Source organism: Charadrius vociferus, unplaced genomic scaffold (assembly GCF_000708025.1).
Source record: "Charadrius vociferus isolate BGI_N301 unplaced genomic scaffold, ASM70802v2 scaffold311, whole genome shotgun sequence".
Lineage (NCBI taxonomy): Eukaryota > Metazoa > Chordata > Aves > Charadriiformes > Charadriidae > Charadrius > Charadrius vociferus.
Window position 1 is genome coordinate 3,006,170 of NW_009646965.1, and position 16,905 is coordinate 3,023,074.

The 16,905-nt window shown below is 37.3% G+C and overlaps 1 protein-coding gene across 1 annotated transcript in view; it reads right to left on the bottom strand.

Moving 5' to 3' along the window:
• NAALADL2 (N-acetylated alpha-linked acidic dipeptidase-like 2) overlaps window positions 1–16,905 on the bottom strand; it is a 272,257-nt gene that overhangs the window by 16,315 nt on the left and 239,037 nt on the right. Inside the window, exons 11-12 of the mRNA XM_009895320.1 lie at window positions 8,317–8,410; window positions 121–319 (exon numbers count right to left, since the gene is read on the bottom strand). Of these exons, the coding sequence (XP_009893622.1) occupies window positions 121–319; window positions 8,317–8,410 (293 nt within the window). The remainder of the gene's footprint in view (window positions 1–120; window positions 320–8,316; window positions 8,411–16,905) is intronic.

The following is a 16,905-nucleotide window of genomic DNA, read 5'->3' on the forward strand; positions in this document are numbered from 1 at the left end:
GCTTTATTCTTGGATACTCACTGAGAATGAGAGTGACATTAAAAGAGCATGACAGTTTGAAAACCAAGCAATGCGAGATTACCATTTAGGCTCAAATGAACAACGTGTTGAACACCATACCTGTAAAGTCCTGGAGGAGCTCGATGAACTAGGAAGCTTTTCTCCAAGCTTTGTAGCACATCATTGAGCATCCTGACTCTGACAGGAGCTCTCTCCTTGGGGTCATTAGCTGGGCGCATCTCATCAGATTGGAACAATTCTGCGGTGTCCCTCAGACGTGATGCCACTGCAAGTAACTGAGGAATGACTACTTCATCACCTAGGAACAGTAAGAGCAAAATTGTTGCCAGTGATTCAGAGAACAACACTTATTACTCTTGCTTACAAGTCAAAAATAATAGTCCAATTAAAACCTGAGCCTCTTTTCCCTTGTGAGAATTATGTAATGGATCAAGGAAAGCCATAGATCATTGCGCATAAGCTCTGATCTATTTTTCAAAGAAGATCAATTTGGGCTGTGATATTTTAAGATCTAATAAGCTATGAGGAATGATTTTGGGGTAGAGCTTGAAATCTACCATTGGAAAATCTACCATGCAGGAAGCAATGGTTATAAATCAGTAACGATAACATTTCCTTCTGAGACGGAATTTATTCAATGCCATTTGATGCTACTCCTCTCAAGTCTGAAAGCTTGTGCTTGGATTTCATTACAACTGCTGTATAGAAAATCATAATATGCAGAGTTTAATTGAATTTTGTTCACCATTTTAGAATCCTACAGTTTAACAACACTTGTAGAGAAGACGTGAAATTGTTCCTCATAATCACTGAAATCATATGCCATTGAGCAAACTAACACTTTAATTGATATCCAAATGTATATTCTAATCCAGTCAATATTATCAAAACTTTTTAAACTCGGAGTGTTAATTGTTACTTTGTAATCCTACATAGACACCAAAAGAATAAATGCCCACAGCACTTTGGAGCACACCACGATTTCGATATTTTCGTGTTTGTAGTCCAGAAAGAAGAATGTGGTACGTGAACTGGAGCATTGTGAATGTGCAGTCTGTTCCCACCTGCAGTGCAGGTGAAGAGCATGCCCTCCTTTCCCAACGCGTGCATAGACTGCGTTAATTTTTACAAGCACATGGAGAGAGAAAGCAGTCTGAACCTGATCTAAAGTCAAAAGTAACATCAGTCAGCAAAAATATTTCCAGGATGCAGAAATGATCTTTAAGGCTAAGATTCACTTTGCCTATTAAAGACAAGAAAATCAACTGTCTTTAGATCTTTCAAATGACAATTTAATCAAAACAAACCATTCAGCTTTAGAAGTCATCTCACCTTTAGTTGAACGTACGAACCTCAATGAATTCAGTATCATAGTAACTGAAATGATTAATCCAACAAAGTGGTTCAAGACATAAGTTAAATGAATACTAAAGTTTCTTGTCTAATAGATAAATGGCGAGATCAGAAATAGTAAATGGAGAACATCAAACCATTTCTCAAACTATTTATGGATAGAGTCTGAAAGGTGAGCATATAACAGGAATGGAAAAGCAAATAGGTAAAACTAAGAAATTCAAGGAAATGCCTAAATATGACTTATTCTCCCTCTGGTATGGAAAAAGAGAGTTGCTATTGGATACATTTCAACAAAGGGAAAGGAGTTCATAGATCCCTGTGCAATCCTGTCATTCAGCTGACTAACGCATTCCAATCTAGCAAACATGAAATGATCCAAAATACATGGAGAGACAGAGGCTGGTGTGAGAGAAACTGTCAGATTTCCTCTTGACCAATCCACCTTTCCCTAATTAGAACGGATAACAGGGACTGTAGTACCTTGATGAACAGGATTGGTATCTTTCTGGTTGAGCCTGGAGTAATTTAAAGTCTTGATTAGGTTAGGTTGATGCGTCAGAAAAATATTCTCCAAGCATATAAACTTGGTACCTTTGGGATATTTTGCAAAATATCGGTATCCTCAATTTTCAAATCTCAGGCAAACGTCCTGTGCAGCTGAAGAACTTGCGATTTCCATGCATGTAATCCAGGCACTGCACATACCTTACTCTGGGACTTGTGTCAGTAGGGAAAGGTTTAAATTCACCCCGTTAGAAAGCATCCTTTGGTTCCAGCAAAGCACTTCATATTCCAAGTAACATACAACATTTATAATTTTTATTCTGAATGTTACACAAACAATTGTAAATGTCAGCTGTGACTTTTCAATAGGGAAGGTGAGACAAAGGGAAAATGCATCATTCTGTACTTGGAAATGAAGCCAACCAGACCACCCTTCTAAACATAAAAATCCTGTAAATGCTCTCACTCCTTCTCCACAGCATATATTTTGCCCCTAAACCAACCACATTTTACTTTACAGTCATGAGTAAAAAGCACTGTTTACATCACAGTCTAAACCAGCACTCATTACAAAACAAACACCCAGGCCCTTTTCTAATACTTCAGTACAAAACCTGGAAGTGGCTACGGCTCATGTTACCACCGAGAACTAAGGACACAGCTTTACGGGCATCTGTAGTTTTGACCACAACACACTGAACTTCACTGCCAAGGGAGAACGTGATTTATGCTCTTCTCAAGTTGAGAAGCTGGGATTGGAAATGCAAATGATTCTTAAAGAAAAGGATGCATTAACTAATAAGGTCTTAAACATCTTGTGATACTTCTACAGAGAAAATAAAAAAAAACCTGCAAGTGTTACTTCACTCAAGAGAAAACAATGCCACATTACTATATTTTGTATCTTTGTCCTTTTGTCTACAGTATGAATCATGATGAATCATCTAAGCTAGTTGTTTAGTTGTTAAATAAATAAAATTGGAAGTACAAGAAAGTGACTCAAGAGTACGTATACTCTTGATCAGGGAATTACACTGTTGAATTTCATTACACTTGCTAAATGTAACTGGATTTTACTGAGAAAGAGGTTACACCAAATAGATATTTATTCTTACAGGCGTTGAATACAATAGCCTTTCCCTGTGTAACTGATTGCTCTTATGAAAAGCAGGGCTAGAGATTTAACATTTTTAAATTGTGTTTGTGCCCTCTGGTATGAATGTACTTGCCTACAAGTGCCTACAGGAGAATGAACACAGACAAATCAGCAGTTTTAAGTATGACGCTGGCTCTCCGTGCATGTGAACATGTGTTTGCATTTAAGATAGAGGGGAAATTGCTTCAGGTTTTGATTAGCTTGCACATTCATGATCAGCTATGGTGTGGTGTTGTATTCAGTGGGAAGATTTTTCACGCTGTACAAAATTGGATGATCGGACCTAGCAGAAAATCTGAATGGGAAGGCTTTGTAGAAAGTACCCTAAAGGGGGCAGAAACACAAATCCACAGACATCCTGAGTGCAAAGAATACGTTGCCATCAGCTTCAATTTTGCTACCATGACGGCTACTGCCCAAGCAAACTAATCTGGTGTTGCTACAAGTCTCTTTTCAAAGAGGCTACATTAAAAAGGCATGTTGTGACATATTATTATGCATGTCAATACAGAGGAAGTTCTCAAGGACTTTGTACAGAGCTGCTGAAACACATACGGCTCAGCCATAAGAGATGCTCAGCCTTTCCCTTCAGTACCAAATGCTTTGCCCGTGGAAAATGCATTTTTCCATGTCTTTTTTTTTTAAGGCTGATGAAAAGTTTGCCAATACTAATATATAATATCCATGAAAGGATACTGAAGACGAGATGTCAGTGTCTCATGGCAAAGAAAGTATCTCTATTGTATATAGAGATAACTGCATTTTTCACTTCTGTAGCAGTCAAAAATAATGGGTGGGACCAGTAAAGAAGGAAACTCTGAACCTTACAGACAGATGGAGAAAGTAACTCTGAAAAGCACACTAAATGATCAGGGAAATACAGTCAAGGAGGTAAAATGATGCCAAGCTGAAGACTAGCAGATAGCTGTAGGCAATGAGTATGCAGCCATCAAGTAAATGAGAGATACGTTTCTGTACTGATTTGTCTAAGGACAGAGAGTTTAGACTGATGTTTTCAAACGTATGGGTTGAGCCAGGGCTGTGGGAAGTCATGCAGACTTTCCTGGAAATAGCTTATCATAAACCAGGTTATTTTTAAACTTCTGCTAGCACTGTCTACTGTTATCACCCCAAGTACTTCAGCTGCTGTAACATCTGTAAAACATCCATTCTGGGGAAAAGAAAGGGCCTAACTGACAGGAAACAACACACAACTGACACTGTGTCAGCCAAAGAGCTTTAAATCACAGCTCTTCCCCTCCCTATACAGGGAAAACGAGAAAATCTTACCCCCACATAATTTGTCTTCACAGGCCTCTCTCAGCCAGCACCTATTAGAGATGGCTTACAGCTTCTCTGATTTGCTTACCAGCTTCAGCAGCCTGTGACGAAAGCCACAACTAGGGAATCTTAGCATGTGTCCCTAGAGCTAGTCAGCTACAATGTGAGGCTGGGGCAACACATACCAATATTTGGAAGGTCTGCAAGAGTCTAGGTGGGGCCAGTGACTTGCAGTAATGAAACAATATCAGCTTCTACAGCCAACAGCAACTAAGTGAGAGACATGGCTAGCATCAAACCTGGTTGCCTTTATTTTTGTAAACTGTGTGATTGAACTTGTTATTGCTGAGTCAGTCAGGTGCAAAGGTACAGAAAGGCTTTTGATCCTAATGAGACACTAACACCTCCATCATCAACCCTTGAAACTTGATTTAGTATATACTAAATTTCAAAGCTGCTCAAATACAGTGCAAGATACGCTACAAGGAGCAAGCCCAGACTGCACAGCGCTAAAAGCATTCAGTGGATGTTACAAATATGTTTGGAATAAAAATGCTTCTATACATACAAAATACGTATATACAAATGCTTATATATTTGCACTTGCATGTACATAAAAAATACTTCTGTAGAAGTACTTAAAAGACCCATTTGTATCATTCACACACCAGATTTGACATCTTGTCTGTGCCCTACCTCAAAAGATAAATTGGGTTTTCATAGCATGCAAGTCCTAGTGAGATATTCTTGTATTTGATTCAAGTTGCAGAAGGTCTTGATTTTAAATGTACGAAAGGCAGAAACATTGCACAATTGCAATGTGTAGTTAATGGGAATATTTTAAACTGTCACCTATCTATGAATTTCTCTAAAATACCACATTTGTGACTAGATAGATTACAGCCTGCATAGTCCTGGGGACCTGGATTTCAGTCTTGGAACCCATCGCATATGATTTGTGACCATAAGGTTTCTTGTTAAACATCAGACCACCAGCAGATGCAGAAAAAGAAATGTCTCCAGTAAAAACCCTTCCTTTCAGGTAAACCCAAAAGAAGTAGCTTGTTTCCAAGAGTTCTGGTGTGAGCAACTGGAGAGAACACATGTCACTTAATAGCCATTCCCCCATCTTTCTGAGGAAGAGGCCTCGAGCCATATGTAAACATCTTGTGGATGACACTTCTCTGTAACCTGCTATCCAGCCTATCCTGAACATAAGAAATGGTTTATAAAGTGCTGAGTAACAGCCTACTGAATTAAACAGAGCTAACAGTACAGATACCCACCACATTACAGAATTAAATCCTTTGGAAACATAAATAAATGCAGTATTAACAAATATTAAGACACACACATCTTTCCGTGAGGACATTCAGGAGACTGCAAAACAGTGACTCAAGTATTTACACATACGATTTAACTTCAAGAATGTGAGAAACTCCAACAGGCAATAAAATGTGTGCTTAAGTGATAGGCTGAATGAGATCCCAGAGGCACAAAATTCTAGCACGTCGTGCGGATTTCACTTCACCTTTTCTACATTTACAGTTTGCATCAGGTTGGAGGAGGAAATAGTTTACTAAGACAATGCAACTTTGAACTGGAAATCTCAGACAACATAAAATCTTTTGAAGAATGAAGAAATCCATGAGCCATGTTAAAAAGTACAACTTCTCATTTAAGTAACCAGTAATAAGATCATTGTCTTATTGTTTTCCAAATGAAAATAAGCTGTTACTTGACACAAGTCAGAGACAGATGAGACACGAAAGACATGGGAAAAGTCATTAAACAAAACCCCATAGTGAACAGCTGGACGAAAATTTATCCTGCTGGCCCTACAGCCTAGAAAATAATTTTCCCTCCCCTGAAGTGGTTGAGATAAATGATCTAACTAAAGTTAGAGGAAAAAAGTCAGCTTAGATCAACAGTTCCTGTTACTCAAAATAAAGAAAAAGGAAGAACAATAGCAGACGTCTCATGTTCAGTTGAAGGAATACCAGCTGAGCTACACTTTTTATTTGATGATCATTCTCTGCTGTGTTCAGGCTGAACTAAACCAATGTTTATATGGCACAACAGAGTTAAAATTACTTGTCTTTTTGGATGCTCACTGATTCCAGACCAATGCTAGCCTACTGACTCCTAGGTCTTGACAATGATGGATGGCAAAGATTAAAGAAAAAGTACCATACTTCTATGAATGTGTATTACAGAAAAGTGATACTTTATACTGTAGGGAGTAAATGAAATGCAGGGGCAACTCCACAAGACTGCAAAAATCTTTAAGTTTGAGATAAGATCTCTCATTCTGCTAAACTATATGTAAAGTTTTGGTGTGATTTTATAGAATTTACACCTTTATTTAACCTGAGAGTTCCATAAATATATAAACAGAAAAATTATTTTTGAAAGGTGTTAGCACACTACAGGTAATCTGTATCAGAGACATAATTGGAGATGAGGAAATAACAACATAGTTTTACCTATCTTACATTTCTCTACTCTGAGGTCCTAACAAGACCATGCTTTGGAGCAATCTTTCAAATTTCATGGGTGTTCTTGTCAGGGATGTACTTTTTACCATTAAGTTCACTGAATTCTGACCAGAATACCAACTTCTCAAATATCTCAGTTTGTACACATTCAAGGAATTATGTTAGAGTTTGGCAGCTAAATTATCAAAAGATTTAATCTTCAAGGACTAAGCTTCTTATGTGCTCTCCATATCTAGGCTATTTTCAACTAGTTGCTTAGAAAAGGAAGGACAGTTGCATGTCATTTGAATAAACTAAGGTACGAGGAAACTAAGGGAAAAGGGACAGAATGGGAGGAGGAAGACAGATGATACTGAAGGAGAAAACTTGTATGGATGAGTGACATTGGACCTAGACTACTTCTCCGTCCTTAGTCCTTAGTCCTCAGGACTAAGACATTTTTTTCGTAATTGATAAGAAGAAGGTTTATTGTTCTTTTGTAGTCTAGATCGTAGCAGAGAACATCTCAGTAACATCCAGTGTGTTTAGTTCCTTATAATGTATCAACATTTTTCTACCAACTGTAGAGGGGGAAAAAACCAACCAACCAACCAACCAAAACCTAAAACCCCCAGCAGCGAAGGGAATGCACAACTGCACTCTTTAACTATGTTACCTTAAACAGCTCAAGCCAAGGGCTATTGGCTTAATTGGGTTCTGCTATCAACACAGGACAAAAAGACTGCAGAAAGCTTGTTCTTTTATCAAGCCCTAAAAGGCCACAAGACAATAGAAAGAGAAGAAATGAGGAGGCAACACAGGAACATTAGTCATAGTTCCAAATCTTGGTGGACCAGTCTCACATCAAGGCACTCATCCTACACCTAGCAGCAGTGCCAAATTCAGTCTGTGAGAATTACATGTGCATCGTTTCCAAGTTACCAGTCACTTCTGTTTACTTTCTGACTAGGAACATTCTTGTCCATCTCCCTAACCACAACCCATTGTCCCAAACACACCAAGATCACATACAGACCTTCCAGGGTCTCAGTGCTTAATCAACTCAAACAATACCTATTGGTAAATTATCGTGCTCTGTCACACCTGAAAAATGAGAAGGTGACAACAAGGTAAGTGTAATAACCAACCAAGGAATACGACTGTGCACATTAAGGAGCCAAATGGCGATGGGATTAGAAGCCCTCTCTTGCTTGCACTGAACAAAGCCTTTAAGGGAATTAAAATCAAGTTCTGTCACAGAGGTTGTTCTCTTTGATTGTAATTAAGAGATTTTAATACTAATTATTGCTTAACTAACAAAGTAACATCAGAAGAAATATAAACATTTTATGGCTTTATTTAGCAACAAAACCTGTTTTATTTAGCATTACATAGTGACACTGTTTAACTAGTAAAATCACTGGCTATCATTCAAGTGGAAAATCCATATCAGGGAGTAGACAACCTTTTTTTTTTTTCCTCAGTGTTAATGGAGAATAATATTCCTCTAACAAAAATTACCTTTAAGACTGTTCTGAACTTCTAACGCGATGTCGAGGGCATTAAACGGCAAAACTGGTTCATTGGCAATTTGCAAAGTCACTTGTCCTGTTAGCTGAAAAATATAAAAAACCCAAAAAACGGTCAAATAATTTCTAGCAGATTTAATAGCCAGCACTTCTTTTGGAATAGCACATATTTTCATTACATTGGATTTTCAAGGAAAAATGAATAAAACCCCATAAACACATCTTGATGAAAAAGAATATAACCTAGACCATTGCCTTTCTAATACAACATTAAAAAATGTTAAAAGAGATCGCAATTTATGACCACACACAAGAATTCTGTGCAGTACTTTTTCTGTGGACCTAGGATACTGCAGGAGTCTCTGAAAGGCCTTAGTTTTGCTTTGTTTTTAAATAAAACAACTCAAGTTCTAAAAATAGGAATGAGATTTATTGTTTTACTTAGTTCTCTGGTTTTAGCTATTGGATTTTTAGAGTTTACACAAGTAAAAAGAAAGAAAAAAATCCCATACATTAATGAGCATCAGATCAAGCCCATGGCGAAATGCAAGCTAAGCTGAAAACCTACTGCCTTTTGAAGAGTTACGTGACAACTTGATGCACACACACATACAACTTCCAAACTGGATAGAACACTACATTCTCTCAGTAATTTACAGAAAGAAATTCCCAAATGAGTGAAAAGGAAGTCTCAGTCCACCCCGGACTAGATGTTAACACCTGTCACGAAACTCAATGGCATGAATGCTTCTTTTCAACGGTTCCGGAGATGAGGCCAGGGACTGACTGCCCTGAGTGATTTTTTTCACTTACAGAAGATAGGCTCTCCAGCTCCAGGCTTAGACATGCTACAGGGGCTGTGTATAGAAATATGTCTTTTTGTTGAACTATACCTGGCCTGTGATTAAACAGAGGGTTTCAGTCTCTAGGCTGCCAAGTCCATCACTGTTCATGGGAGCTATAAAAACACCCTGACAAAAACATGCACGGAACTTTCATTCATCTTCTTCATATCTGATATTGCAGAAAGGGGAAAAATACCTGTAGGGCTGTGCTCTAAAATGGAATGATGGCTGCAGGTGATGGTGATCGTGTTGATAAAAATGTGGACTGAATAGAATCATATTGTACAATACTTCCCAAGGTGTTTGGGGGGGGTTAGAATAATATTTATCCTTCAAAAGCAATATGATAGTTGCTGTGCTGAAAGTAGCATTTTAATTCTACAATACAAAGTAGTAGGAAAAGACAACAATCCCAAGTAATATTAAAAACAATAGTACAGCAATTGAAAAGGAAAACCATCTCCCAGGAAAGGGGATGAGAACAGGATAATATCAGAAATATTTCAAAGAAAGCATTAAAGAAATACTGGGTTTTGACCTGGCCACAGACTGATTTGGGTACAGAGACTGAAGGAACATGCTGTATATCGGGCTGCCACCTACATCTGAGCAGACATGTACTGTGAAGCTATTGAGATTTATGTCTAGAGAACACAATATTGCAAAAGGCATGAAAAAAACCCATACCATATATACAGTGAGAAAAAATAGGAAGGAATATGTCAGGCTGTTATCAGGAAAACTAAAGAACTAAGGGTGAACTTGAAGGAAGATGAAAAATACTGTGTTTGGATATCTGTGTTAAAATATTAAACAGTAACTTCTCATGAAACTTTTCTACAAACTTCCCAAACGCATGGGCCATTAACACTTGAAGGCCATTACGTTTTCTATCAATGATTATGCACAAAAGTCTCTGGGTGGAAAAGCATTAGAAAACATTGGTCTTAGGAATATCAGAGAGGTATTGAGGAAACACAAAAATTAAAATTGTTAGGGCAAACAGAAATCTGTACAAAACTGTATCCAAACCAGGTTCATATAATCCAGCCACAAGCAACTGTAAAAATCTGGTTCTAAATGTCCAAATGCCATGCAAAATCCTTCCTTGTACTGCACGGAACTCTTCCGAGATATAGATGCCCAACAACAACCTGTAAGCTGCTATGGAAAAGCAACTGTGGCAATGAAATAACATCCTATTAAAGAGGAGGCATTCTACATGGATCCCAAACCCACTGAATCCTAAACAGCACTCTAACATGCAAAACACTTCAATTCTTCCCTGTCACCCCATTCCTGCAAAAAACCTTCATGAAATGGAAATGCAAGATACATATCCATAGGTATATTTTAGGGAGGGACATGAACAGTTATACAGTGCTACTGATAGTTTTCAATCTGTTACTGCAATGTTTAAGAACACAAAAGTATGGAAAAAAATGCTTCTTTTTTGAGGCATGAAAGTGGCATTAAAGAGAACACCCTAGTAAGCATCTTTCCTTTTCATCATTATCTCCTACAGAATCTGGCTTAATTTTTATAAGTTCCTGCCTTCCAAGCAATTTTATTTTGCTTTGGACTAGGTAAGACCAAAGTTGCTTTCTCTTTCCTATTCAAATCAAGTTACACCATCAAAACCTTATGATTGACGGAAGCATTTTGGAAACTTTATAGTATCTCTGTATGTAATAGTGCAGATATTTGTGTGTTAGTAAACAGGTAATAGTGGTGTTTATTAAATCACATACTTTGTAGGCTAATCTGGAAGAAATCAATCACATAAAGGAAGGCTCAGAGCATTGATTTGAACAGAGTAAGTAATAATGCTGCAGAAGCATATATCAAACCCACATAATGCAGCGAGACAGAAAAGGCTACTGATTTCTTATTTATAGTCTTATTTTTGGATATACCATTTCCCCTGAGTACAACATTGAATATACATGGAAAATAAAGACAAGCTTCTGCTCCCTTTTCCCCGTTGAAAAATGGTTCAGGCTGACTATTGAATTATTAAATGCAAGAATAACTTAGCAAAGAGTAAAGACAACAATTTTCTCATAAAGTGAAATGCTAGAGCAGCATAATTGATTCTATTCCCATACCGAACTTGTTATAACACTAATGACAACTTCTCAAATAACATTTATACATAATAATACACACACAATACACACAATGATGCAACATTTGCACAATTATCAAGTCTAAAGACAAAATTTATAGTTCAATTGCTAATTGATTCTGAAATACTTTTCTTACACAATTTAAAATGAAAAAATAATGAATGACATTTCCACTGCACTTGGCTTTGGGAAAGGTATTCTTCAGTAAAGGAAAATGTATTTAATGAACTTCCAATTACTTTAGATACAAATATTAATATAAAACCTAAAAATAATTGTAGAGTTATATTGTATATTGCAAAATAAATATGAATATTTAAAAAAGGTTTATACCAAGGCAACATTTTTTCAAGGTCTTTTACCTTACAGCGTAAACATCTTTGTAGAAGGAAGTAACTGCTGTCCCTGCTACTGTCCCTGCCTTCATCTCTCTGACACTGCAGATCCCAAAAGCCAAAAAAAACCCCCCAGCCAACTTCAAAAAATGCTGGTGTTAAAGATGATTCAGTATCACATGACACTTGCTAAATGAAGCTGTAGGTTCTTCTCTCTTCCAAAGTGTTATAACCTACTCATTTAGGAACTACGTCTTCTTGTGATTCTACCCAACTTAGGAACCTAATTTCACTAAAAAGTCATCTCTCAGGGACATCAGGTAGATTTGCACCACTCTCCAAGACTCTGACAGTAAAATAATAACTAGATTAAATACACACAGTATGTTTATCTATGTCAGTCATAAATATCCTTTATCTTATTAGCTGCTTTACAATGTAAATAAGGAAGCTAACTGAAATGGAGTTGGGGAAGGGTTCATCACAGAATCTTTTTTTTTTTTTTGCTAAGTGTGTCACACTTGGTTTTTCAGTGAGCTAAACTCAGTTTAAAGGCAAGTTGCTTCCTCAAATATCCAAGCCGCCTACTAACAACTGAAAGCAGGGCTATTGGCATGCAAAATAAAAAAAAAAAAACAACATTGAATACTTAAAATCCCACACAGCCTTTTTTAACACAGATTCAGTTATGCATTTGGGGCATGCTGTTATTGACCATGTGTTGCAGGGATACATCTTAAATGTTATCTGGTTTTACAGACGAGGCAGGCATGGCAACCCACCTTCCATTCTGTCATAGGATGAGAAACTTGTAAGATGAATAAAATGAAAACATATTTAGTGGATATGAAGATACGAAAATATTATGCATGATAGAGATCAATCTGCTAGAATAACATCAGCATATAGTGTGCAGGCCATTTCTTTAGCACAGAAGTTCACATGCCAATCTTGGTTTCATTTTTTTTTTTTTTTTGTCTAGTGAAATTTGGAACTGTGTGCTATATCTAGCCTGCACGCTATGTAAACCTCTGTGGGTGTGTGTTGAGCCTTTAGGACATTTTTAGTTACATTAACAGTGCTAAAATCTAAACAGACATCTCCGATTATGTCACATGTCAAGTTACAAACAACATAACTTAAAAAATCAGGTAAACTGCCATGTTTATCCTTTTATGAACACCGTTCTTCAGAAGTGCTGTACTCCAATTTTACCTGCTGGAATGAATTAGACACAGCCACTTGAAACCTGAATTGTGCAGTGGCAACTCCTTTCTATTTCAAACCATATATTTCTGCAACCTACATTTTCTTCTTTCCTGCATTCTATAATTTTTATTTTTTTGAATATGAATACTAACAACACTTTCCCCTACTGATACCTGTGCACTTTTAGAGAAAACTACCATACACATGGCAGCTACTCTACCAAAAACATGACAACTCATATTAGAAAGCAGATAATAAGGTAGTAGTAGTAGACGTGTGTAGATTCCCAACTACAGACTCAACAGAACTCTGTATGTAAGACTCCCTACTACAGACTGAAAAATCCTTGTAATTGATCAGTGTGTGACACTAAGCAACCCGTTTGAACTCTGAGCCTCAACAACCTTTGACATCAGGCATTATTTTTTTTGAGTCATGTTTGCCCTCACGCCTTCCACCTCTCCCTTCACACATTATCCATGGGGTTCACGGATGAGAAAAGAGTAGGAAAAGATACTGTGCTGTTTAGGGGGATCAATAACAGTGTCTTCAAAATAACTTAACATTTTTTTTCCTCTTTTTTCTTGTAAAGGTGAATGAAAAGGTTTAATTTTTGTGGCTGGCTGTTGCACTGTCTAATCTCAGGTGTTCATCTCTTTGCATCAAGGGGTCTCTCTTTCCACACATACTGACTAGCAGAGTGACCCGCTGAGATCTTTTGACATTGCCCAAATACAAAGAATGGTTTCAGTGTCCACACCCATGTAAATAAGGAATAAATCTCTGCATATATTAAGATCCCCTCTCAGAAATGCAACATTAGCAATCTCAAGTGTTAAAATAATCAGCCTTCCCCAACCTCTCCACGCTGCAAAATTACAGAACTATTTTTGATAATACATGCAAATTTCCTGAATTTGCTTTCTGCTGGTTCCTACCCCCACTTCCTTCATGTTATCAGATTTTTTTAAATTAAGCATAAGAAATTGAGTCTATTTAAATGAAATTCTACGATTCCCTGGCAATAACATAATTTCAGCACCTAGTATTACTGGATGAATGGCAGTAATCGTGAGATTCATGATAAATTAAAAAGCATTTTTAATACTGGAATCTTAATTTACTGTAGGAAAAAATTCTACATAATCAGTCTACAGAGTTGTTTTTCTTATATTCACCCCACCCCAAAATAGTTACCTGACTCATACAAGAAAAGTCAGGAGCAGGAGCATGAGAAAACAAGCAGTTCTTTGACCCTCTATTTTTCTGAAGAACCACATTCCTTTGATTAGACAAAGAAATAGAAATCTGGTCACAAACATGTTTGCTTTGCACTAAAGCTGTTAACTTTTGAAAATTCAGAACTTCTCAAAAATTCAGTAGTATCGTATGTGTTTTAGTTACTACTGAAATCTACCTTGGCACCAGGGCACATATTTACACTACAGGTCAAACGATATTTTGGGGGATCTGACATTCAGTTCAACATACTGTATTTTAGGTCAGTAGAGGGCTCTCTGAGAAAAGAGTACGATAAGTCTATGGCTACAGTAGGTGAACTAGAGCAGAGTAATTCACAACAGATAGCTGATTCTGACTAAGGAAAGTATGAGGTCTTACAAATAATAAAAACTTTATTTCAACATCTCCCTCTATTATTTAATCTCATTTTAATTACTCTCAGTATAGAGAATACTAATTGAGAAGTAAAAGTTATAGTGAACAAAACATTTGCAGATATCCTGTGCAAAGCAAACCACGCTTAACTAATTGTATTACGGTGGGACACAGCATTAGGCATACCAAAAGTTGTGTTTTAAGATATGCTGAAATTATGGTAGCTTGGGACGCTTACTCTAGAGTACAGAAGACCTTTATTTACATGCTCATATGCTACATTTTCTACAGACCTCATGATAAGATTCTGAGGCACTTAGAAATTAAGGTCAAAAGTATTCTCTTAAATGGTTATTTTGCCTAAAATCTAATTTGTTGGCCAACTTAGTAATACAAAACACTTAGAGCAGTGAAAGTACATTTTCTATAGATTTCATTCACAGCTGGGAGAGATCATTCATCCCACTGCTTTCAATTACTTGCACAAAAAGAAACATACTTATCTCTGCTTTTTTTTATGTGTACATGTAGAAATTCTGACATTTTAAATTATATTTATATAAAGTATATGGAAATATGTATTTTGTGTCTATTTAAATGCATTTATGTGAATCTTCTAATATGTGTATATCAAAAATGTATTTTAAATTGTATTAATTTCTAGTGAGCGGTTATACCCTATGCCCTGGATTATAACTCCATAAGGTTATACAGAGTTTCTTTCCACTCACTGCTACCTTCTATCCAGATCACCAATGAAAGGGATATGAGTGAGGACATCGAGAGGTCATCATGCCACTCTTCACACAGTGGCAGAGAGTAATGCTCCTGTCTTCACCCAGCGCAGAGCAGGCAGAGGTGCCTTGTGTCCCACAAGACATCACCGTGCTCACTGTCATGGGACGTGCCAGACACCAGGAGCACGAGCTGGTTTCAGTCAGGACCAGACAGACTCATGCAGGGCAGTGCAGTGCTGACTACTAAAAACGATGCTCCAGATTCAAACTGCAGCTGTGGTCACAGGAGAAACACACTTCTGAGGTGTTTGTCACTAGCTATGGTCAGAGCCTGGGAACCAGGCTGGTCTGGCCCTCTGTGGCAGTTCTTACGGTCTTGCTACCGCAGCAGCAGAGAACAGCCAACATTAACTCAACTTCCAAGATAACAGCTTTATCGAGTTGGGCTTGGCACTGCGTAAATGAACTTGGACTCAACCTGGTTTGTTTGGAACTGAGGCAGAGGAACTTTATGTCTGTGCAGAATACACAGGGTTAATGCTTACACAGGAAGCCATGAAGTTAACTGAAAAGCACAGTACCTTAGGTAGGCAGTTTAGCAGTGTAGAAGTGTAGCTAGAAAGGGAGAGTTTCTCAATTATTTTTTTTTTTCTTCACATAAACAGAAATTGCCTGTCTTTGAAGCATGCAGGTAAATAGCAATAATCCTGAGAAGAGTTTCTGATCATGTACTTCATATTTATGTATGTCAAATTCTAGTGGTACCTAGGTGCAAAGAAAGTGTTGAATTAACTTCTAAAAGGGCCACTAGATTAGAGCCTCTTGGTAAAAAAAAAAAAAGTTAGTCACAGAGACTTTTCCCTTGTGTGCATAGTTATGAGCATGCAAAAGGACGTAACAGAACCCTCTTCTGCCCCCTTCGGGGGGGGGACGTCTTTAGGTCACACCACAACAATACCCATCTTTACATCCTTACAAACCCTCAGGTTAGATTTCTTAAAGAGAAATCTCAAAGTTTGTTCTAGCGTTAATTCTTTTTTATCTCCAACTTTAAAGCCAGTTGCTCTGGTTACCAGCTGCAGACTTTGAAAGTGACAAATACAGAAAATTTTCCTTTAAAGCTGAATGATTTGCATATAGCATTCTCATAAACCAAGATGCCATCATTGCACAGAAAGCAACCTTTTAAAATGCTTTCATTTTCTGACCCTCTTCAGGTACAGCAGGAGGAGGGGGAAATGAGTGCTAGATCCTTTTTAAAGAAGCAATGTTAACTGCCTGAAGCTGGTTACAGGCAGTCCTGAGGAAATAAATTTAGCTATTGTTGTGGTAGAAAGAGAATGATATAATAAAATATGAAGCAAAATTTATTTTCCACATATCAGAGGCAAAGATCTCTAATGACAACAATCAGGTACAGAAATTGCATCTTGGACAGTGCTTTACTACCTTAAACCAAAACTACATAGCTTTTTTTTTTTTCCTTTATTTGCATGTATAATACAGAGATTCGAGGATAAAACATGCAGCTAGCTAACACTTTAGGACAAGGAACAAAGTGTGTTTTCTGGTTTAAGCCATAAAGAAAAGTTTTCCATAAGGAATGTAAATGTCATCTCACAATAACGGACAAGATATATCAGCGTAGATCCATGTGCACTGGTATGAAAACACAGGATGCTGTGATTAAAAGCTTGGGCATCACGCTC